Source organism: Monodon monoceros, unplaced genomic scaffold (assembly GCF_005190385.1).
Source record: "Monodon monoceros isolate NGI ecotype Baffin Bay Population unplaced genomic scaffold, NGI_Narwhal_1 Super_Scaffold_6, whole genome shotgun sequence".
Classification (NCBI taxonomy): domain Eukaryota; kingdom Metazoa; phylum Chordata; class Mammalia; order Artiodactyla; family Monodontidae; genus Monodon; species Monodon monoceros.
Window position 1 is genome coordinate 7334052 of NW_021703783.1, and position 25408 is coordinate 7359459.

Sequence of the window (25408 nt, forward strand, 5' to 3'; positions counted from 1 at the left end):
CTCTCGCTGTTGTGGCCTCTCCCGTTGTGGAGCACAGGCTCCAGATGCGCAGGCTCAGTGGCCATGGCTCACGGGCCCAGCCGCTCCACGGCGTGTGGGACCTTCCCGGACCGGGGCACGAACCCATGTCCCCTGCATCGGCAGGTGGACTCAACCACTGCGCCACCAGGGAAGCCCCCTCAGCCCTCTTTGACTCTCATTTTTTCTTATTTCTCACCGTCCTTGAATACTAATAACATTCTTCTCATTTCAAGTTATTCTTATCTTCATTTCTTTTCTTCTTGTATGTGTTTGCATCTTGTTCAAACATTTTTCTACCTGAAGGTAAAGTAAAAGGCTCTCGCTAACCACAGACCTGGGTGGAGGAGAAGCCCCCCTGGGAGTTCTGCTGCTTTGAGATCCACTTCACGATGAGCGTGGCAGGGGTTAGGTCCTCCGAGGTCAGGGCAGGCTGGGCAGTGAGGTAAGCGAGGAGCACATAGGCTGTCATCTCCACTTCAGCAGAGAGAGCCCGGGGTTGGTACAAATGCTCCACTCGTGCCTTGGGTTTCTGAGGTCGTGTCCAGTGGACAGAATTATCTGGAGGTGAGAAAAAGATTTGCAAGTGACCACATGTTCATATTTAACTTCAGGTAAAAGGACAAGGGCCAGTGCTGAAGTGCGGGTTGCCTTCTAGTGATAATCTCTTAAATCTTACCTGGCGACTTCCTGCCTACAGACAGCTGAACGAGGCTTGTTTCATCTGGGCTAAGGAGTCAGAAGCTGTGCCATCTAGATTTTCAAATGGTTGCGGTGGTTGCGTTGGTGGAAGAGAGAAATGGCAGAGCAAGTTCTCTGGTTGTGGTAATTTCCAACATCTGATGTTATCCAGACCCTATCTAGGGCTTGTTCAACTTTCTGTAAAGCCTGTCCTCAGAGGTTTCTTATGAGGATCACAGACCACATGAGATAATGGAGTGTACACTCATTAGATTAAAAAAAAGTAGAGTAATCCTTAAAATAGCAAAGGCTGACAGGGTGTGAAATAACGGGGACGGATTTACACTGCTGTGGGAAGAAAACAGCTCTTTGGAGAGTAATCTGATGATACCCAGCAAAGGGGAAGATGTGTTGAGCCCGCTAATGAGCAGTTACGCTTTCTAAGTACACGTGAGAGAAACTCACACACCGCCCCAAGGAGATGGGTATATGAGTATTCATTGCAGCATGGTTTGCAATAGAAGTAAATAAGAAACAAGAAAAGGTCCATGAGGAGAGACTCTCTAAATAAATTATGGCCTTTTTAATATATTGTAATGTATCATGCAGCAGTGAAAATGAACATACCCATACAGGAGACTCCTATCAGCCTGCCTAATGTTGAACTTAAAAAGCAAAAGGCAGACAGACAGACAAGGATCAAGCAGAAATACTCAGAAGGATGATACTTCTTATCTAAAGAGGAAAAATGTAAACATTCTGAATATTATTTAGGGGTACGTATGCAGTAAAAAGATAAATCCATGGAGTTTGTAATGACAAATTCAGGATAACAATTACTTTTGCAGGTAGGAATGGTACACAAGGGATTTTTCCAGCATTGGTAATATTTTGTTTCTTAAGCTGGAAGGGAAGTATTAAAGGTGTTTGCTTATTATTCTTTATGCCTTTTTGTATATATACAGTACATTGCCTCTTATCTTTGGATGTGTGACTTGAGTAAGAAATCCCTGAGTCCATAATGACATAGACAAAAGAAGAGAGGGGAAGGGGGTCCTGAGAGGTAGTCATGGAGTATTTTTGATATGGAATCCTTGATCCAGAGACTGTGGGATGGGAGAAAGATCCCGGGTGTGCTCTCACCTTCCTTTACGGCTTCCTCATCAAGTGACTTGAGGACTTCTCTCCTCTTTTCCTGGTTACCTGCCAGGGCAAAGGCATAGGCCAACAGTGCCTTGGTGTAGACGTGGCTGCCTCGGGATCCTTCCTTGGCTGACTTCCAGGCTGACTCCAGGCAGAACAGGGCATTGCGCACGACAGGGTGCTGGGAAGGCAGAGCGAGAAGGGAGCGAGCTGTGTGAATAGGGGGGCTAGTGCTCCCGGGTAAACACAGACCACAGCACAGAGGTCAGGAAGTTGTTGGAAAGCATTTGTCTTTCTAGCCTCATTCTTACGGATAGAGAGAATAGTATTTTTTTTTTAATCTGTTAGTCTCACATTCATAAGGCAGGAATATAGGCCATATCTTTAGAATTCATTCTGCATGTGTGGTGATGGTGGTAGTGGGGTTGCTAGGGGAAAAACAGACTAGGGTCGTCACTGGGGAAGTGTAAATCTTTCTTAATGGACTGACTAAATTCTCTATTGATCTGGGAAGCATTGACATTGCATAGAAGGAATGCTGACAACTGGTTTTTAGTGGGGTGTTGTTTCAGACATCAGGTCAGCAGTTTCATTGCATCTAGAACGAGGCTTCAGCAAGGGCACCTACAGTGACAGGGAGAGGAATCTCCAGAAGGGCAATGGTGATATAGGCAGAGAGGGTCACTTCATCGTCCACTCCACCCTGTAAATATGAGAGAGAGACAGATTTGAATAATTTGAGGGACATTTATAGCGATACAAGCTTACCTCGGGAAACCAGAAAAATCTAAAATAAACAACCTAACCTTGTGCCTAAAGCATAAGGTTTAGGAAGGAAAGAAATCATAAAGATCAGAGAAGAAATAAATAAAATAGAAACTTAAAAAAATAGAAAAGATCAGTGAAACTAAAAGCTGGTTCTTTGAAAAGATAAACAACATTGATAAACCTTTAGCCAGACTCATCAAGAAAAAAAAGGGAGAGGGCTCAAATCAATAAAATCAGAAATGAAAAAAGAAGTTACAATTGACACCACAGAAATACGAAGGGTCATAAGAGACTGCTACCAGCAACTATAGGCCAATAAAATGGACAATCTAGAAATGGACAAATTCTTAGAAAGGTATAATCTCCCGAGACTGAACCAGGAAGAAATAGAAAATATGAACAGATCAATTACCAGTACTGAAAATGAATCAGTAATTTAAAAACTCCCAATAACTTTTGAGAATGCTCTTAATCAGCTCCTTGTTCTGCTGTCATGGAATTTGTCCTTACCCATATACATCCCCATGAAGCAAAGTATCACAATCACTCTGAGTTCCAGCCCCTCTTTCTTGGTGCTATCCAGGTTTTATTTTCTTCTGATACCTTCCTTAAGGAATTCTTATGTTATCACTTCCTCTCCTCATCCTTGAGGACAGTGTAATGGACAAATCAACACTAGCTCCGAGAACACTTCACCTTAATGGCATTGTTGAGCAGTGACCCAGAACTCCTGAAACAGCCACTGTCCCTCTGCTTTTGGGCAAGCCAGGTGAGAGCTTCGGTAATATGTGCTTCATCAATGAAGATATAGGTTCGAGCCTGGGCAAAACTCTTCAGTACAAAGGCTGTGAGCCTGAAGGGGAGGAAGTGATGATCACATTTACGTTGTTACAGTGGTTTTATAACCACATCACAGCAACAGGCTTCATAGGACACTTCTCACACTGACGTGTCATCTAACAGGAATTCTTTACTTAGAGCTCCCATTGCCTTTACTTGATGACTCTGCTAGCTCTCGTACAGCTGACCCTTGAACGACATGGTCTGAACTGCATGGGTTCACTTACACATGGATTTCTTTTTTTACTAAATATGTACTACAATACTACATGATCCCCAGTTGGTTGAATCCGTGGATGCACAACTGGGGATACCGAGGGCCGACTGTAAAGTGATATGTGAATTTTCTACTGCTGAAGGTCAGTGCCCCTAACCCCCATGTGTTTCAAGGGTCAACTATACTAATGTTACTTATTTTTTTATTTTATTTGAGTAAGGCTTTAAATCTTTTCTTTAGCGATTTTCTTCTGTAGATGCAGAATCTTCTCATACACAGCTCTTACATGCAGTAACTTCTGCCATTGCTTTGCCTTAGGGATTTTAAAACGGTGTTTCATATCACTGGCTCCATCTCATTTCTTTCCTCCTATTATTGAATTTATTAGTGATTAAGATGAATATGATCTAAAAACATAAACTGAAGTGAACATGGTTTATCTAGAAGTTATATGATATGTTTGCTGGCTATCTCATTAAAAAAATCATGGTTATGGGGGCTATTTTAGGAAAAAAAATAGCTATTTCAGAAAGAATACCTTGGTGTATTATGAACAGGATGAATTCTGGGGACAAATCTAACATACGTGTGTTTGAATCTCAGCTTTTTTGCTTGTTACCTTGCTAGTTTTGGTATATTTATCTAGTATAGCCAACTATAGGCTTAATAATACATATCTGATAGGGTTCCTGGGAATATAATTTTGATAATATATGTAAAAGACCTGACACAAAAATAGGAGCTCAAAAAACTGTCTTTCCCTTACCAGGTGTTACCCTCATTGTTGCCATGTTGCTCCCCAAAGGTGCTGTAAGAGCCGTCATAGTGCCTGTAGAGCAGCTGTCTCTGGTAACCTGGAATGGAAGGTTAATGAAGCAACATGACGGGTTGTACATTCTGTAGCCAGAGAAATAAACAAAATGCCTTGGCATCTTGTGATAGTTCCTAAATTTTGCTGCAATATGTTAGATGGTTCTGAGTCCTAAACATTTTATTGGAGGTTGGACACTGGCTAGGTACCATGAAGTCAACTGTCATAGTATTCTTATTATTGTAACTATCGTAGTATGATAAATTTACATATCATAGAATTGATAAGCAACTCAAGCCTATTGGGGATTCCAACCTATTGTTAAAATTGCACTGTGAAATTTTCACTCCCTTATTCAGTGACTCACCAGTGTTGAGGTAGCGAATGGCCTTGGACTTGATCTCTGCAGTCAGCTGCTGTATTTTATTTAGATAATCCAGAACGTAGATGTTAGGAGCAAAGAGGACCATATTTTGTTCTCCACAGCCATAGGGCATTTGGAGGAGATTTTGTGTATTTTGCATGGCAGAGCCTAATATGTCTCCTAGGAAATGGGAGAGATGGGAAGTCATAAAGCTTATAGATTATAATCTATCAGAATCATTAAGAAGAAATGAATAATTAGCTAAGGTAAAGAAATGAGGAATTTTAGGAAGGGTGTCTTCAAGGAACAGAAGTATGATTGGAAGCAATAAATAAGTCCAAAGAAGAAAGAAGTTAAAAGTATAGCTGTTATTTTGAGAAAGTATTTATGGAAAAAATATAGTGGACATTGTCTAATATAGTACAGTAGTCCCCTAGGGCTGGAGACTCACCCAAAACTGAGAAGGAGGCTCGGGCAGACTCTTCTACCACATTTGGTGGCAGCTTCAGAGATAATTTTTCAGACACCTCGGCACCTAGAGAAAGAAACAAATCAGCCACAATGAAGATGATTTCTGCTGTATATCTTCCTGAAGAGTTCCAAGACCCAGAAGCCAGAACTATGCCTTGTACCTAAACTTCTTCTGAAAAGTTGTCCCTCTTTTAATATTCCAGTTTTAAAAAATACCTTCAACATATATGAATGGGATTCTGAGATTTCTAGAACTTTCCTTCCCCAACCTCCTTGTATGTGGAGTTGCATTCCAAAAGAAGGCTACAAACTGACAAGTACCTGTGATGTTGTGATTCTGTTGTAATCATCCTATGGCTAACACAAGATCGTTATCACAAGGTGTGATACATTTCATGTCCATCCCCAGTCTCCTTACACAACAGTTGTATGCAAAAAACCCACTATGTATATATAAGCAAAGGAAAAATCTTCAAAAAGTTCCTGAATTCTACCATAATGCTCGGTCTTTACTTCCATCAAATTTCACCAGATATGAAGACAGTATTTTTAATGGAACCTCTAGACATGGGGCTAGGGGTGAAGATGAACAGTATTTGACTCAGTGAAAATAAATTAATTGCTGCTGATAAGCATACATTTGCCGGCATTTTAATATTAGTAAATTACATGAAGATGAAAAAAGAAAAATGTATTTATCATTATACTGCATCCTGTCTTCATAAGATTAATAATAAAACTTTTGTCAAAGGGTACAAACTATCAGTTATGCAAGATGAATAAATTCAAGAGGTCTGTTGTAAAGCGTAGTGCCTACAGTTAACAATACTGTATTGTAAACCTAAACATTTGCTAATAGGATAGATCTTATATTATAAAAATATAATAATAACAGAGTGGGAGGAAACTCTTGCAAGTGATGGATAGGCTTATGGTATAGATCGTGGTGACAGTTTCACAGGTGTATACTTATCTCCAAACTCATTAAGTTGTATACATTAATTATGTATGTATTATCAATTATAGTAATTACTGATAGTTATGTAATTAAGTTTAATCATGTAGTTAAATACATAATATAATTATGTGTTAAATACATACATAGTTATATTAATTATGTATGTATTATTTGTATGTCAAAAACTTCTCTTCAAAAAAAGCTTTGTAAGAAAACATGACATATGTGGATTTGGTAGTAAGGACTAAATTCACTTAAATGTAGAAATAAGGCTAAATAATAAGGCAATTATGTTTTTAGAATACATTTTATATATTTTAAGTATTGATATGACAAAAAAGGTAATAAACAGAAATTAGTAGGTACAGAAAGGTAAGGAACACATGGTGTTGACTAGACATTGGTTTGAGATGAGAACACATTGTGTTGATAAATTTCTTAGTGTACTAAATTTCTATAAATGTTTCTGTTTAGGAAATTCTCCACAAAGATAAAGCTGTATCTTTTACTGTAAGCTTCTTTAGTCCCTTCCCAATGACTGATAGGATACTAGGTATAGGATTGGCACCAAACAAATATTGACATGACAAATGGTAAAGGCTATGGCAACCTTTTCTTCTAGAAATAGCATAGTCTCATTATCCAGTGCGGTTAGCTATGCAAAACTCAGTGTTGAAGGGGCTTGAATTCAGCTACCCATGTGTGGTATTACTAAATATCCAAGGAAATATCCCCTTTGGCAGTATTCATTTTGAATCTACCCACTTTCTACCTATAACCACATCATACACTGGTCAGAAGGACAATTTGATGTTTGCACAGGTGCTTAAGAAATAAAGACTCAGAATTCCTGGGATATGGATATTCAGCTGATCAAATTACTTGGCCTCTCTAAAAACCAGTTTCCTCAGTTACAAAATGGGTTGATGGTTCTTCGGGTCTTGCTTACCTCATAGGGAAAGTGTAGGAATGGTATATATAAAATACTTTGAACTTCAAATATTGTATTCTAGTCAATGTTGTTTTAATTATGATGACTGGTCTTACCTGATGGACAAAGCAGGGAGTTGAATGTTGCTTCCTTCTCTAGTCCTTCAGGCTTTAGGTGGAAAGAAAGAAAAGTTAGAAGTGAGAATGGACTGACTTTCAGGACATGTGTGTTAATAGGGGAACTACAGGTTTCTTGATGAAGAGAAGGATTGGAACTGATTTTCAAATGTATTATAGAAGCAAATTCTATAAGTATAAGTAATATGAAGGAGACAGGTTGATAGATGAGAAAGGGAGGAGAAAGTTACAAAGTAAAATCAAGAGAGAGAGACAGAGAAGCACACACACAGAGAATCATATTGTGAAATATCCCATGACTATATATATATATATATTTCTTTTTTCATATATCTATTTTTTAGCCCTTCTTACCTAAAAGTTGGAACCCCAGCTGGATTCACCATTGTTTTTCTTGACTCACTGTGACTTATCAAATGGGCAGGCTTACTTACTTCCACCAACAGGGGCTTGATGACTGTGTCTTTCCTTCCATGTTCAGGGACCACAGCCACCTCGGTCCCACACAGCTCTTGAGACTCCAGTGCCTCTGCACTCACTGTGAAATTCACATTCCCTGGAAAAAGGGGCCAGTAGAGATGAGCACCATCTCTCTCTTCCTCCATGCCTCCAAACCCCAAGATTTATAAATGTTTAATGCTTTGTGACCTTATTTTTTTGTTTTATAAAAATATAGGAGCAGGAATGGAAGCAGCATAGACTAGAGGCTAATGATACTGGGAATCCAAGGTGGAGCCGGAGGTGAGGGAAGAGGGTATATCCTTCTAGACATCCTAGAATGAAAGACAAAGAAAAAACTTCTACCATTTGGTGGGGGGTGGGGGCGTCTTTGCCTTGATATGAGGATCCCATAGACAGACACATACAGTCGTTGAGTAGAGAACTGCCTCTAGGAGGCTGTCTCTCACCTAATGACTTTGGGGTTACTGCCCAGGACACGGTTTGCCGGCCATTCCCACAGATGCATTGAGTCTCTTGTTCCTTCTCTCCTGGGACAGCTAGGAATGCAGGAGAGGCTTCTAGGTGCACGCTGACCTGAAACCACGCATGAGACAAAAAGACAAATAGACCAGAGGGAAAGGGGGCCAAAGGAAGAATGGCTTGAAATAAAGCACATTGAGGGATTGGGTAGATTTCAGGTTGCCTAATATTGAAGATAATATAAATGAAGACTGAGCATCTTATAAGTGGATCTGACATCTAAACATTAGTATTTGGGGATAATCTGCTCTTTCACGTGGTAGGAGCGGAGGAGAGGAAAAGTCATGATGGGGTATGTTTGTTGCCTGTGGAAGCTCTACTCCTTTGGCTTAGGATCTTGACCATACCCTCAGCTCTCCCAGCAGAGTATACAAGATTTATAAACAATTATGGTAAGATGCACATAAATAACTTTAAAAGTTAAGTTTAATACAGTTAATCATATAAGAAAAGTTAAATATATGGGAATGTAGAGGTTGAGACCTTGGAGAGTATAAGACATGAGAATCAGCATACTGGTTTTTGTTGTTCATGTCATAAATCTTCATGTTACACAAACTTCCTAACTTTAAAGGGTTATGATAAGGGTCAGAACCTTGTTTTAAGTTGTCATTTGGTATTTGGAGATATCAGCAACCATAGTCATATAACATAGGAGTATCTCTGACAGTATTATCTCCTGGTGAGCCCATCTTATACACAGGAGTTTGTCAGTATTCCCAGGAATGCAGTTTTTAATTTACTTGACTGTTACCTTGTGTTCAAGTTAATAAAGAGAAGTCCTTACCCGGATGCATTTGGGAAGGTAGTTTAACACAGTGGCCTTGAGTGTGAAGACTTCTCCGCGGATCACAGAGTAGGGCATCGTGAGATCCACAAAGAAGGGCTGGAAGGCTCGGAGAGAGGCAGTCGGAGAGAGACCAAGTCCAGTGTCACTGGACAAGCAGAGGGCCCCTGCCTTCCACTCAGTGATGGTATCGGGGACTATTACTCCTACTTCAGCCACACCTGAGGAGCTGGGGAGGTGGCAATGTGCAGAACAAAAAGTAAGCAGTTAAATACAGGCACGCCTCATTTTCTTGCACTTTGCTTTATTGTGCTTTACAGATACTGTGTTTTCTTTTTTAAACAAATTAAAGGTTTGTGGCAACACTGCATCAAGCAAGCCTATTGGTGTCATTTTTCGAACAGCATTTGCTCGCCTTATCTCTCTGTGTCACATTTTGGTAATTCTCTCAATATTTCAGACTTTTAAATTATTATTGTATTTGTTACGATGATCTGTGATCAGCAATCTTTGATGTTACTATTGTAATTGTTTTGGGGTGCCATGAACTGCACCCATATAAGATGGCAAACTTAATAGATAAACGTTGTGTGTGTTCTGACTGCTCCACTGACCAGCCATTCCCCTGTTCCTCTTCCTCTTCTTGCGGTTCCCTAGTCCCTGAGACACAACAATATTGAAATTAGGCCAGTTAACAACCCTATGATGGCCTCTAAGCATTCAAGTGAAAGGAAGAATCGCACACTTCTCACTTTAAATCAAAAGCTATAAATTATTAAGCTTTGTGGTAAAGGCATGTTGAAAGCTGAGATAGGCTGGAAGCTAGGCCTCTTGCACCAAACAGTTAGCCAAGTTATGAATGCAAAGGAAAGTTCTTGAAGGAAATTAAAAGTGATACTTGAGTAAACACTTGAATGATAAGATAGCATAACAGCCTCATTGCCGATATGGAGAAAATTTGAATGGTCTGGATAGAAGATCAAACCAGCCACAATATCCCCTGAAGCCAAAGCCTAATCCAGAGCAAGGCCGTAACTCTCTTCAGTTCTGTGCAGGGTGAGAGAGGTGAGGAAGCTGCAGAAGAAGAGTTTGAAGCTAGCAGAGAATGGTTCATAAGGCTTAAGGAAAGAAGCCATCTCTGTAACGTAAAAGCTCAAGGTGAAGTAGCAAGTGCTGATGTAGAAGCTGCAGCAAATTATCCAGAAGATAATTAGTGAAGGTGACTACACTAAATAACAGATGTTAAATGTAGATGAAACAGCCTTATATTGGAAGAAGATGCCATCTAGGACTTTCATAGCTGGAGAGGAGGAGTTAATGTCTGACTTCAAAGCTTCAAAGGACAGGCAGACTATCTAGTTAGGGGCTAATGCAGCTGGTGACTTGAAGTTGAAGCCAGTGCTCATTTATCATTCCGAAAATCTTGGGGCCCTTCGGAATTACGCTAAATCTACTCTGCCTGTGCTCTATAAATGGAACAACAAAGGCTGTATGACAGCACATCTGTTTACAACATGGTTTACTGAATATTGTAAGCCCATTGTTGAGAACTACTGCTTAGGAAAAAAGATTCCTTTCAAAATACTGCTGCTCATTGACAATGCACCTGGTCTCCCAAGAGCTCTGATGGAGATGCACAATGAGATTGATGTTGTCTTCATGCCTGCTAACACAATAGCCATTCTGAAGCCCATGGATCAAGAAGTAATCTTGACTTTCAAGTCTTAGTCTTTAAGAAATACATTTTGTAAGGCTATAGCTGCTGTATATGGTCATTCCTCTGATGGATCTGGGCAAAGTCAATTGAAAACCTTCTGGAAAGGATTCACCATTCTAGATGCCATTAAGAACATTCTTGATTCATAGGAAGAGGTCAGAATATTAACATTAACATTAACAAGAGTTTGAAAGAAGTAGTAGATGACTTTGAGGGGTTAAGACTTCAGTGGAGGAAGTAACCGCAGATGTGGTGGAAACAGCAAGAGAACCAGAACTAGAAATAGAGCCTGAAGATGTGACTGAATTGCTGCAATCTCCTGTTAAAACTTGAATGGATAAGGAGTTGCTTCTTATGGATGAGCAAAGAAAGTGGTTTCTTGAGATGGAAGCTACTCCTGTGGAAGATGCTGTGAAGGTCGTTGAAATGACAACAAAGGATTTGGAATATTACAAAAACTTAGTTGCCAAAGCAGTGCAGAGTTTGAGAGGATTGCCTCCAATTCTGAAAGAAGTTCTACTGTGGGTAAAATGCTATCAAACACCATTTCATGTTACAGAGAAATTGTTTGTGAAAGGAAGAGTCAATTGACGTGGCGCACTTCATTGCTGTCTTGTTTTAAGGAACAGCCCCATCCCAACCTTCAGCAGCCGCCATCCTGATCAGTGAGCAGCCATGAACATCAAGTCAAGACCTTCCACCAGCACAAAATTACGACTTGCTGAAGGCTTAGATGAAGGTTAGCATTTCATAGCAATAAAGTATTTTTGATTAAAGTATATACATTTTTAAAGACATAATGCTATTATACACTTAATAGACTACAGTATAGTGTAAACATAACTTTTATATGCCCTGGGAAACCAAAAAATTCATGTGACTCACTTTATTGTGATATTTGCTTTATTGGAGTGTCTGGAACGGAACCTGTCATATTTCTGAGGTATACCTGTAAATCCTTTCTAGGAAGAGTACCCCTATATAAATGATTCTATTGTCATGACTTGAATGCACTTAGTAGAAATACCAATAATGGAGAGTATAATCAAGGCTTGAAATGGGAATGTATAAGTCCCTTTTTCCAAATCTGCTTTCAATTCTAGTCTATATCAGTCTCTCCTTAGACATGTAGTTGCAGTATAATCTGTTATAGACAATATAGTGATAAATATGTAGTTTTAGATTGTTATTAAATTTTTTTCTCTAAAATACTGTTCCACTGAGGGAAGGTTTATAATTTTAAATTCTACTACTACTGTGTAGAGCTGGCTTGACTGACCCTGTGCTTACTCAGGACTGCCGAGCAATGAAGGATCTCTTATAGGTGTTAATCTGTGCAGTGCTTGGTTATATTTAGTCCTTGTGCTCATTTTCTGGAGATCTTAGAATGACATTTGTGCAAAATTTCTGATACTAAATTAGATTAGTGAGACTTCATAACAGAAGTATTATACTAAACCTCACCTGAACACAGCAATGTGTCCAAAAGATATACTTGGATATTGAAAAACTAGCTAAAAATTGAAAATTGTGAGGAATCTATATTGTTGCATCTTATATATGAAAGAAGTTACTTACTCTACTGCCACCAAATCCCAGATCCATGTCTCAGGGAAGTACTTTCGCACAGTCTCTGTGGGAGGCTCTGAAATACGTATTATATGCATAAGTTCATGACTTCTTCCCATTTCAGCTACGACTGCGGAGGAGACAGAAACAATAAATATAAAGATAAGGCTTATGAGAGATTGTAGTAAGTGCTACAAAAGAAATAGGGTGATGAAATAGATAGGAACCAGGAGAGGATACTTGGGTATTAAGGGAAAGCTTCTTGGAGGAGGTGGTATTTTTAGATGAATTCTGAAGTATTAGAGTAAGCTAGGAGTGAGCTGGGGGAAGAGAATCACAATCAGAGAACAGTTGAGACCTAGAGGCAGAACGAGTCTTGGACTGCCTGTGAAAGAAACCTAGAGGCAGAAAGGATGCTCTGCAGCTTCTGCACCTCTGCGAGAGCAAAGAAAAATCGAACCCAGACATTTTGACAGTGGCTTTGAGAAACCGTTTGTAGGAGTGAGAGAATCAAGAATTTAAAAAGCTCTTTATTCCCTAATGTGACCCTTTATTCCCAAATGTGTCAGAAGATAAGACACAAGAGACAAGATTTGTCACTGGGACAAATGTTGTCCATCTATACACTTGTTCATACATAAATTTACTACAAATCTTATTGATAAAGGATTAAAGGATATAATTTATAAATACTAATAAAAATATACAATGATCTTTATTTAAATTCCGTATAGCCATTTGATTCTCACTGAATGTTTACCTTGATTTTTGACAAACTCTTTTGTTTGTACTCAACCTATATTCAACCATGATTTGACAGTATTAGACCATAAATAAATAAATGATTGATTACTATATGATTCATCAAAGAAGTAGCCCATATCATTGACAAATGAGTGTGATTTCAATATGGATATTAGCTGATGTTTTGGGGAAGTTAAAGAGCTTCTTTTCTTGACTGGTGAGAATATAGTCCCAATTTGTGAATTTCTGTTTCTGTTTACATTATCCTATGCCTGGAAACTTTCCCTTCCCTTTTAAAACTCACACAGCTCCATTTACTAGAAGCAAATTCTGTATGAATGACTTCTTGATTCCTCAATCAGAATCAATCCTTTCTTTTATTCTTCATATCTGCACCTGTCTTATAACGGTTTTTACAGCCTGCCTTGTGTTCTTTCCAGCTGCATACGTGGGAGCTGGACACAAACAGAATTTTTTGATTTGTATCACTATGTGACCTTGAGCAAGAACCTTAATATATCTAAATCACAAGTTCTTTTTTTTTTAATTGAAGTACAGTTGATTTACAATGTTGTGTTAATTTCTGCTGTACAGCAAAGTGACTCAGTTATACACATATATACATTCTTTTTTATATTCTTTTCCATTATGGTTTATCTCAGGAGATTGGATATAGTTTCCTGTGCTCTACAGTAGGACCTTGTTGTTTATCCATTTTAAATGTAATAGTGTGCATCTACCAACCCCAAACTCTCAGTCCATCCCTCCCCCACTCTTCCCTCCCCCTTGGCAACCACAAGTCTGTTCTCCATGTCTGAAATCACAAGTCCTTTTTAATTAATTTCATCACATTTTATCTTTTTTAAAGAATTATTTTATTTGGTTCAATGTATTAGGCAATTAATTTTTCTTAATTTCTTACCTGGAGAAGATAACAGTCTTTGAGATGACTGTATTTTATATTGTTGAGGCTGTGGACATATTTTGGGTTTATGAATTTTTGAGTTGGTGAATACCTTTAAGCCCATATCCTGTAAAGGAAATCATCACCTAATCAGTACACAAATGTCATAAAATATGAATATACACATACTTCTGTTCATTGAATTTAACAAACAGTCCAACTAGCTTAATATTAATCTTTTTGTGTTTTTGGATTCGGAAGTTGTTTCTTTCAGACAGTGTCCCTGTCTCTTGTCACCCCAGTGTTACCTATAACTGTTACTCTAACACCCGCTCTAACACCCGTCTTTACTGTGCACTGAGGAAGCTCAGTCAGAATCCAACTTTTGAGCCTCACCACTGGCATCCTTAAACATGGGAAGCTAGCGCCATAAGCCCTGGTGCTGAGTATGTGTGGTTTAAGCACATTTCAGAGTAGCTGAGGTCATTCTCTCCTGCAAAGACTTTTTTCTTTGGAATACAGAGGCTTGCATTGTTTCACTTGATGTGTAAATATTACAGTTTTTCAGCTGTCTAATGATTCTAATCAGGTAGAACCATATGGAATTACTGATATTTGACCATTTTTAAAAAACTTTAATTGGAGTATGGTTGCTTTACAATGTTGTGTTAGCCTCCACTGCACAACAAGATGAATCAGCCATACACATACAGATATGCCCTCCCTAATAGTAAACTTTTAATGTTCACATGAGTAGAAAGGAAATTGATATACTTATAGAGATAATTTCATTCTGTTTTTAAACCTTTTTCAACAGTAATTATTTTACATGTGTAATATTTATAAATGAATGAAATGAATGAAGAAAAAAAAACTTGCTTAATAATCCCAAAAGTTCCAGTCCTGGCTCTGTTGTTATTAGTAGATCTGCTACTATTAGTGACCTTGGAGAAGTCACTTGATCTCTCTATGTCCCATTACCCTCAACTATAATATGGAAGCATTAAAATAAATATTTTTTTCCATATATAATATTCTGTGAACCTTAAGAACTGACCATCAGCAATATAATGGACTTACCTTTAGGAAGCTATACATATCTTTTTCATTTGTATTTGATACTGGGGAATACATGATCCCATTGATATAGACATTACGGTGACTGATGCAGTCTTCATTGTCTTCCTTCTGTTGATTTAAACGATCAGGGAAACCGTTGAGGTCCTTTACTGGTAGCAGATTATAAACCTGTACAAATGCAAAGGGCAAAAGGACAAACTTACTTGTGGCTTATTTTTCTTAAGTGCAGGGAGAAAAGAAAAGAATAATCACTACCAGACTTTCTTTGAGTGGCTCCATTGCCTAGATAATTTACAGAGAAGATGATTTTGAAAACGTTTAACAATTTTAGGGAAAAAAACAATTAAAACATTCCTATCTAAGTACTCAGGATCATAATCTTTTGTTACGCAATTCAGAGGCAAACCCTAGACTCTGCTGGAATGAAATAAAAATTAAGAGAAATTGAGGTTTGCTATATTTGAGACATTGTGCAACGCTTCAGGATGGCAGAATTAGGTAATAGTTTCGTCTCTATCTGGTGGTTAGCAACTGACTCAGTGTTTAACAAAGTAAATGGACAACATGTTCTAAACAGGCGCATGGATAAGCATGTATCCTCTGTATAGGTCAGGACAGTATTTTCTTAGTATTACTCATGGGAACTAAATGCTCCATATCTTTATAAAATACATAAAACTTTAACTGTAGAATACTGAAAATGATACTTTCAAATTCACCTCAACGGGAAGAATAAGACAAACATAAAAATTCTGTAGGTGTTTTATATTTATAGGAGTTCAAAATTGTTTGATAAGAATAGATTAGCAAAGTGAGTAGCACAATGAAATGAAGCACTTTCTCAAAGGCAGCTCCTTCTTAGCATTCTCCATCTCCTCCCTCTGCTTTATTTTTCTCCAAAGCGTATCACATAATTATTGTCTGTCTCACCTATTAAGTTCCATGAGTGCATGGATTTTTTTCTTTCTAGTAGTTCACTATGAGATCCCCAGAATTTAGGACACACCCAGAACACAGTAGGCACTAAATAAATATGTGTTGAATGAGTGACTTATGCTACTAGGTGCAAGCGTTTCATTAGTGAAACATTATCAAAGATTGAGAGGAACCCTTGTTCTAACCCAGGTCTACTACTAGATACATGAAAGCTTCTGCTTTATTATTAACAAACTAATAGAATTTTCTGCCTTATCTATCCACTAGGATTGTTATAATTGAAAACAACTTTGAGAACTATAAAATTATGTTATACAAACATAAAACATTAATGTTAGCATTCCACATATTCCCTTGCTTCCACTATGCACTTAATATCTCCTTTAGAAGTATTCTAATATTTTTAATTAAATACTATTGGAAGAACCAGAAAGTAAGAGATCTTTTCTTATAAGTTTCTCTTGTAGGGAAGTAAAAACGTAACTTTCCCTTTATAAAATTTTGGTAGTGAAAAAAAACTTCAGTAAGAGGTTATTCCAATTGCCCTCATTGAAAATTTGAAGTAATGGGCAAACTACTATTAGGACACATTAAGTAGTTTCCCGTTGTTACACTAAGCATACCCTTTTGCTATTTTTCCTATTAACCCAGTATTTGAAAAGGTTTCATTTATTAATGTCATTTATCACATGGTAATTAATTTTTCCTAATTTTTATTAATCAGAGACAATACAGATCTTCCTTCAGAAATTGTGTTCATCTTGGGCATGCAGTGTTTCAACTGATACAATTCTTATTAAAAGAAGTTTGATATTTCACTTAGCCTGTGCAGTCTAAGTGCAGGTATATGTACCATTTCTGTTAGACTTTTTGAAATATGAAAACTAGTTTGAAAACTCCTACTATTGGTTTCATAAAGCTCTAGGATTTCAGGGATTTTGGATGGTGCATGATTTATACATTGATATTCATATGTAATATCTTCCTCACCAAAAAAAAGTGCACATGAAAGAGCTCAAAACTATTAACTCCTAGATAAATATAACTTTAATAGATGCTATCCCAGTCAGGGTTTTTTCTTGCTCTGAGTCCCTGATGTGGCCCTTCCTGACCCCGGGGCTGACGGAACTCACCGTGGCCACAGAGAGCTCGGCCTCGGGACTCATGAGCAGCACACTTTGGTCCACGGCGCGGAGGGCGCAGAGGGACCGAGGGGAAGCGGTGACTTTCAGGCGGGCGTGGGAGGCTGGGAGACTCTGTGCTGGGCTGAAGTTCAAACCCACCTGTGGAATTGGGGACAAAGTCAGAAAAACAAATTTCCTGATTTACCCATGCATTCACCAGCATTTCCTGGGTGCTCCGCAAATTCAATGCATAATCGCTTTGTTTGACTTCGTTGATGTTTGGCACCATGTAAGCCTTGAGGCCTTTGGTTCCCTGTTTTGTCACTCTGATTCTCATCAGTTGAGCTATTATAATGATATCTGCTTTTATAAGTTATTAAATTGGAGATGCCACTTTTTACCTTTGATACATAGTGAGGTGTTCATTAACTAACTGTGGGTGGAATGCAAATGGTTCTAGATGCTCTTGTATTTTTCTTTTGGCCCTTTTGTAGTCTTATAAACTTGGTTACATGTTTCCCAACATTTCATCGTAAGAGAAGGGAACAAGGTACTCTGAACTGTATCATATGGTAAGAGACAATGCATGAGAATTTTGCACTAGGGGTCAAGTGGCATGGATAGCTTCGTTTTTTTTTCTTAAATTGGGGTATAGTTGCTTTACAATGTTGTGTTAGTTTCTGCTGTACAACGAAGTGAATCAGCCATATGTATACATATATCTCCTCCCTCTTGAACCTCCCTCCCACGCCCCCCCCCCATCCCACCCATCTAGGTCACCACAGAGCACCGAGCTGAGCTCCCTGTGCTATACAGCAGGTTCTCACCAGCTATCTGTTTTACACACGGTAGTGTTTATATGTCAATCCCAATCTCCCAGTTCATCCCACCCTCCCTTTCCCCCTCCTTGTCCACATGTTTGTTCTCTATGTCTGTGTCCCTGTTCCTGCCCTCTATTCCCAAATAGGTTTATCTGTACCATTTTTCTAGATTTCACATATATGTGTTAATATATGATATTTATTTTTCTCTTGACATGGCTTCTTAGTGTGATCTGCCATTACCTTGCTGAAAACCTCTGGTGAATTCATTTAACCCTTTTGGCCCCAGTGCTTGCATGTAGAAAATAATTGATAGTGATAGTAACTTCTAGTTTTAAATGTTGAAAAATTTATGATATAAAACACGCACCTTGTTGGCCAGACAGTTTTCGACCTCATATTTTGCAGAGTCGCCAACCACTTCCCCATCAGGTAAAATGGCATAGATGAGCAACCTAGCGACGGGAGCAATGTCTGACTCCACAGGGACTGACAGGGGAAAATGGCCTTCCACTGGAGCACAGAGAGAATGAAAGGAAGTGGTCATGGGTTAGACAGCTCAGGGCTGAAATAACACTTTTCTGCTGTACAATGTCATTTTAGGAGCCTGGTCTGGTTGATGACTCTACTAGTAGATGTAACAGATATAAGAAATAATAGATGTAATAAATGGATGACTATCTCTAAGAATCCTGGCTTAAAAAAAAAAACAACCTTATCATAGCCCCCCTCTTCTCTCAAAATCGCATAATGATTTCTTCCCAGTTTTAAGCTTGAGTTCATCTATACAAAGTTCTGATGCTATCTAAGGATGTGGAGACATCCATTTGGCTACCATTTGATCTAGATTTTACACTAGAGAAGGGAAATAGTACTTGAAGTTGCGAGATGTAATAGTAAGAGTTTAACACATTGTATTTACCCCTATATCCTCTTTAACTTTCTATGAACCAGATATTCTATTCTTTCTTCTTAAGAGGAGTACTGAACTCCTTTGCAACTTATTTTTTGGTGCCTACATAGAACTGTTAGAAGTTGCATCGAACTTCTCTACTATAGTGCTTCTATGTTGCTACAAAGTAGCAACAAAAGAGTAGTTCACTGATAAGTTTCTTAAGGGAACTTTTAGACTCCCTTAGGATAGGTGAAACCTTCAGAGGATTATATTGTTCCACATTTGTTCCTGGGGAGAGTCCAATTTACCTCTTCATAAAATCATAGCTATCTTCAAAAGGGAAATATGATGTAAAGATATAAATGACTCAGCACAAGACCTAACATATAGAAGACACTCCAAAGTTCTACCTTCTCTCCATTGTCTGAAACAATTTTGAAATGTCATTTTGAGAAGGAGGTCCATGACTATTTATGGTTTGAAAATTTGGAATAAGCATAAATTATGAAACAACTAAACACTTTAAATAATCTGAACAGAATAACCTGAAAGAAAAGAAAATAAATATTTGATAAAGGGTTTAAAAAAAGAAAGAAACATTATTGCTTTCCCCTTTCAACTTCTTTATTGGGGTTAGATGAAAATTTTCTCTCTTTATTTGAAGCTATTCCTGGTATTTCTGCAGCGTAAGGTTGCAAGTGACTGAGTATGGCAGAAATGGGGAATTATGGAAATACTCACTGTCTCCCTGGTGCACGGGCAGTACGTGAGTCCCAGATCGGACAATGTCTCCCTTTGCCATTACCTGCAAAAAAGGAAATGAAAAGGGATTTAATTTGCCGGACAGAGATCTGACCCCAAGTCTTGCTCTCTATGTGATATGCTTGTTTTATTGAGCCCTTGCTGGCAATAATTAGCCCTGAGAGAAGTCAGACTTTCAAAAGGAACATGGATAAGAGGTCAAAGTAGTGATGCCTAAAGAGCTTCATAAATCCTTGCCCACACAGGAGTTTACAGATGAGTCAGAGTAGTGGCCTTCCTTCTCACCAGGTAATAGAACACGAGCTCCTTCAGCTCCTGCAGGACCTGTCCATTCAGTATGTAATGTGCTTGGACTGTCTGAGCTCGGCCGCAGGGCAGTTCACGAGGCAAGGGCTCAAGGTGGACAAAGCTCTTGCTTTGGGAGAATACGAGATTAGCAGTGTGATAAGCTTCTTCATACTCTTCTGACAGCCACTGGTAGCCATAGCAGGTACTATGATCCTTGTGTCTGACCTAATGAATTAGAAAAACAATATTATCTTATAGATTATATGTCATAGAGAATCAGTGTGCTCCAGAATTGCATTCGTTTAGTATCCTACCTTAACTAGTACCTAGAAATCTTGTGCTCCACACTCAAAAGTGAGAGAGGAGGGTCCCTTATTTTGTTTATCGGTATTGCAGGCCTTTACAGGGCTGAGGCTCCTTGAGTTGGTATTGATTTTTACATTTGTGAAGAGCATAAAAGGAGGCATCCTTTGCTCTGATTAGCTTGGCTTACATTTCTTTGGCTACTTTACCTATTCAGACAGAGACATTGGAGCTATGAAACCTCACTGAGGAGACTAATCCTCCGAAACGGAAGAACTGCGTATCAGAGAGTAGGTGCCTCATCTATGATGGGTTTCAAATGGGTATTATGAATAAATGTAATATTGCAACCTTAGGGGTCTGAGAACACTTTCTGTAAATGGCATTGGTTCAAGAGTTGAGTTAGTGAAGTAGTTGAAGTCTATACTCAACTCTTAGTTATTTGCTCTTAATGTAGAGTTGAGCCAGGATTTTAATCTAATTTATCTGATTCTGGAACCTACACTTAAAAAAATTGTGGTAAAAAACACAACATAAATTACCGTCTTAACCATTTTAAAATGTACAGTTTGGTAGTGTTAAGTAATATGCAGCCCATCTCCAGAATTCTTTCATCTTGCAAAACTAAAACGCTGTCCCCATTAAATACCAACTCCTCATTTCTCCTTCTTCCCAACCCCTGGCAACCACCATTCTACTTTCCATTTCTATGGCTTTGAGTGCTTTAGATACCTCATGCAAGTGGAGTCATACACGATTTGTTTTTTGTGACTGGATATTTCACTTAGCATAATGTCTTCAAGGTTCGTCCGCACTGTAGCCTGTGACAGCCTTCCTTTTTAAGGCTGAATACTATTCCATTGTACATATATACCACATTCTGTTTATCTGTTCATCTGTTGATGGATATTTGGGTTGCTTCCACCTCTTGGCTACTGTGAATAGTGCCGCTATGAACAGGGCTGTGCAAGTATCCCTTTGAGATTCTGTTTTCAGTTCTTTTGAAGGTATACTCAGCAGTTAGAATACTGGATCATATGGTAGTTCTCATTTGGGGGGACTGCCACGCTGCTTCCCACAGCGTTTGCACGATTCATGTCGCTACACGCGAGTGCACACGTGGAGCCCCCACTTTAGCCACAACACTATACTGCCTCCTTTTAACAAACTTTTTCAAAATTGACCTTGAATTGGTATTTAGTTTCGCATTTTTTTCCCCTAAGACTAAACACAACTTGGAAATGCCATCACTTTTCGGTTGCAACCTTTCTTCCAAGACTTCTTCACATCATTGGTAACTTCCCTCCAAACTTACCCTGACGGTGAGGGAGGTGCCCGTGATGCTGGTGGTGTTGATGGAGAACTGCACCAGGCCGTGCTCATCAGTGGTGGCGTTGGAGTCATAGTGGGCTTCCTCTGCTGTGATGAAGATGAGTTTATTTGGTATAGGGACACCTTTTCCATCCGCTAGGCGCACCTGAAGATTAAAAGCTGCAGATCAGTTACGTGGCTAATATCCAATAGACACCAAACATTCATTTTATTACAAATATTTATTGAGTGTGTCTAATACGTCAGACATGGTTCAAGGCATTGAGGCTACAGCAGTGAACAAAACAAAGTTCCTTCTATCTTAGAGCATACGGTCCAGTAAAAGAGATAGCTGCTAAATAAATGCGTAATGTATACTTATTTAGTGGTAATCAGTCCTAAGACGAAAAATAGTGTAAAAGGGTAGAGAATGATGGAGATAATAGAGGTGACCTGAGAAACGTATTCTGTGGATATTTTGAAAACTCTATGTATTATATATAACTTTTGGAAAGTCACAGACCACAAGAGCCATAATGAAAATTTTTAACCCATTAGTCAAATTTAATTGAGCCTCAAATACTTATTTTATGGCAGACCATTCCCTTTCTACAGATTAGTGTTCTGAGGTTTAATATTAGCAATTGCTAATATATTGTCCTGTGTGCTCCTCTAGTTTTATATATGATATCTGCTTCTTGACCTAGATTTGCAAACTTTTGGAAGGTAGGTAGATTTTATGAGGTACTTCCCATTTGAAAAATGTAAAATTGAAAAGAAGCATAGAATATTAAATAAGGGCCTAAAGTCAAATTACTGCTAATACTGAACCCAGAAGATTAGTAGCTCAGTTCAGATTTTAAAGATGGCGATTTTTTTTCTCAGTATAAACTACTTTTGGTAGAAGGAAGCACAACCAGCAGACTTGGATTAGTATTTGTAATTGATTAACGAGATCTAAGTTTGCTAATGAAATGTCAGCTGTGTACCAGGATAGGTACAAAATTCTGATTCTTTCACTTTTGGTGAGAGTCTTATGATAATAGGATAGTTATTTAGCAGGAATAAAATCTCAAAAAAGTACAATATACTTCTGAGAAATTTAAAGAAGTGAACTTTCATTTTAGGAAGTGACCAAAGTTTCTGAACATGTTTGCTGTCATAACATAATCAAGACATTCTAAAATTTATTCCACTACTCTTTTGTGGAGCCTGGTCCCTCTGTCTTTTGCACTCTCCACAGCTGACATCTTATAATATTTCCATTAAAAACAGGATGCACAGTAATTATGCATGGAGGTACATACAACTCTCATCTCAGACTTCTGGAGTCTGAAAGCTCCATTAGCACATCTGCTTATAACAGTAAACAGAAAAATAACAGTAGCAGATTTTTTTGTAGATCTGAGAGAAAAAATTTATATCTTTAAAATCTGTGTATATTTTATTATTATTTTTTTTTTTTGCGGTACGCGGGCCTCTCACTGTTGTGGCCTCTCCCGTTGCGGAGCACAGGCTCCGGACGCGCAGGCTCAGCAGCCATGGCTCACGGGCCCAGCCGCTCCGTGGCATGTGGGATCTTCCCGGACCGGGGCATGAACCCGTGTCCCCTGCATCGGCAGGTGGACTCTCAACCACTGTGCCACCAGGGAAGCCCTGGGTATACTTTAAATATCAGTATTTTACCCCTCTGTGTACTGTTTTTAAAATATACTTGCTAAAATAAAACAAATATATTTGAATAAGTATACTTGAATAAAATAATATACTTGAAAAAGTAATGTATATATAATATCCATGAAAGGAACACTAGGTACAGTAGAATCTTTTATATTTCAAAATAAAAATGAAAGCCACCTACCCACCCATTTCCATACAAAGTTAATGTTAGAAGGATAATGTGATTGGCTATCAGGAATTTCGAGACGCTTTGTGAAAAAATGTTATAAAAATCTGAGACTGCCTGGTAAACCATGGGAAAGAGACTGAGTGACATCACTCAGTGCTGTTCCCAAAACCTTCTAATTTTGATAGTGCTTTAGAATGGTTTTATAGATTTGATGTACAAATTTACAGAGGAACAAATCTATTTTATGTGGTTTTATACCTTTGATTATATTAATCAACAGATAATATTAACCAGGTATAGTTTTAGCAGAATATGTTGTACGTATTAGGTGAGAGTACAGTTTGATTTGTGAATTGAAAAATACCTCACCTGCCCAAAGAAGGGAATCCCTCGTCTAGCGTCTGAGTCTACTTTCACAAATGAGAGTTTGGTTATGGTTCTTGTTATTTCAGTGGTCCCTTTTCCAGTTAATTCCACCTCTGAAAAAGAAGGAAAAAATAAGTTCACTTTTGGAAGGATGCTCTCCCTGAACTTATACTACTTCCTCCCTTTCAGTTCACTGTTTGGCAAAGGAACTAAATCCATGTCCATTGTTCTTCCTCCCATACCCATGAGGTATACACACCTGTTCCTTCTTCTTGAATCTTGGCCTCCACTTCAATTTTCATTTCAAACTCTTGTCTCTTCATTTGGAAGATCTTGGTCTTTACTTGCTGAGAGAAGCAGCCCTGGCTGTTTAGCTAGGAGGGGACGAAATAAAATACAAAAACATAAGACTGGACAAATCAGTGGTCAGTTAATCTGGTGGCATTTTTTTTGTTTTTGAGGCAACACAACCTAGGAATTTTGTATGATGAGAACACAATAAATATTCTCTAGGGATTAATTATAATGACACCTCACAACAGTTTCTGGCTTATAACTGACAGGTGTATTCCTTAGTATCTGATATTCCCCAGAGTGAATGAGGTGAAGAAATGAAGAAATGCCATAAAACTTGGGGGGTAATCTTACTGTAGCAGGCAGCTAACTCTTCACCGAAGCCTGGCTTCCCTTCCATAGTTTACAGCTGTGGCTGGGAAGTGGCTGCCCATCTGGGCACTGTGTTTCCCAGCTCCCTGGCATCTAGGTGGGGCCATGTGACAAGCTCTTGCTCATAGAAAGAGAGAAAAACTGACACCTTTCCCAGCCAAGGTGGTTAAGATTTGTATGCTTTTTTCTCCTTCCTTTACGTAATTGGATGGATACTCAAGGCGGCTTTAGGTACCAGGTGCTGGAGATGGTTCAACTTCAATCATTCTGGGTGCTTGGTGCACCAAGAATACCCACAATGGACAATTACAAGAAATAATTCCTATTGTGCTAAGTCACTGATTTTTAAAAAACGACTATGGCTAGCATAGAATTCTCTTACAGATTGGTCTCTTCCTGAGTTACCACCATGTTGTAACTCACTGCTCATCAACAATGCCTGGGCTGTTAATCCCTAGGAGTAGTTTCCCACATACCTGCTGACTGAACTTCTCACAGACAGCATGTGATTCTCCACCAAAGCAGTTAGAAGGGTTACTGTACTTTCTGCACATGTTTATAGTCACACGTCCTGGGACAGGCTTCCCATATGTGTATCTGTCATAACAACATTGCCAAATGGATCAAATCAGACATTGAACACCCCCATTTTCTACCTGTTTATATTTTCCCTTTAGCTATAGTATATTTTTAGACTCTGTACTTCCCTCTAATTTCTGCAGGGCTTATACAGTGTTGAGGGCAAGTAAACTAAGTAACGAAACTTCTCTTTTAGAAATTTCCAGTGCAACATGCTGGAATTTACTTCAGTCTTCTTTTACCATGTCTTTTTTTTTTTTTCTTAATCTCTAATTTTCAGTTTCATCTTTTAAAAAATATTTTTCTTTTGCCAAAGCTACACCAGATCTTAAGAGAAAAAACAATACCAACAAAACAAAACAAAGACAAGAAATAAACGCTCTCAAT

The 25408-nt window shown here is 38.5% G+C and overlaps 1 protein-coding gene across 4 annotated transcripts in view; it reads right to left on the bottom strand.

The window, feature by feature from the left end:
- Window positions 1-25408, bottom strand: part of LOC114885223 (alpha-2-macroglobulin-like) — a 73542-nt gene that overhangs the window by 5860 nt on the left and 42274 nt on the right. For all 4 annotated transcript variants that reach the window (XM_029204802.1, XM_029204803.1, XM_029204801.1 and 1 more), the window contains 22 exons: window positions 24919-25039; window positions 24036-24150; window positions 23780-23889; window positions 21566-21727; window positions 19945-20172; window positions 19639-19702; window positions 18373-18515; window positions 17191-17340; window positions 15122-15289; window positions 14060-14168; window positions 12403-12523; window positions 9108-9336; window positions 8248-8374; window positions 7774-7895; window positions 7319-7370; window positions 5294-5377; window positions 4846-5022; window positions 4434-4521; window positions 3307-3463; window positions 2471-2545; window positions 1843-2023; window positions 356-579 (listed from right to left, as the gene is read on the bottom strand). In XM_029204802.1, the coding sequence (XP_029060635.1) occupies window positions 356-579; window positions 1843-2023; window positions 2471-2545; window positions 3307-3463; window positions 4434-4521; window positions 4846-5022; window positions 5294-5377; window positions 7319-7370; window positions 7774-7895; window positions 8248-8374; window positions 9108-9336; window positions 12403-12523; window positions 14060-14168; window positions 15122-15289; window positions 17191-17340; window positions 18373-18515; window positions 19639-19702; window positions 19945-20172; window positions 21566-21727; window positions 23780-23889; window positions 24036-24150; window positions 24919-25039 (3007 nt within the window). The remainder of the gene's footprint in view (window positions 1-355; window positions 580-1842; window positions 2024-2470; window positions 2546-3306; window positions 3464-4433; window positions 4522-4845; window positions 5023-5293; window positions 5378-7318; window positions 7371-7773; window positions 7896-8247; window positions 8375-9107; window positions 9337-12402; window positions 12524-14059; window positions 14169-15121; window positions 15290-17190; window positions 17341-18372; window positions 18516-19638; window positions 19703-19944; window positions 20173-21565; window positions 21728-23779; window positions 23890-24035; window positions 24151-24918; window positions 25040-25408) is intronic.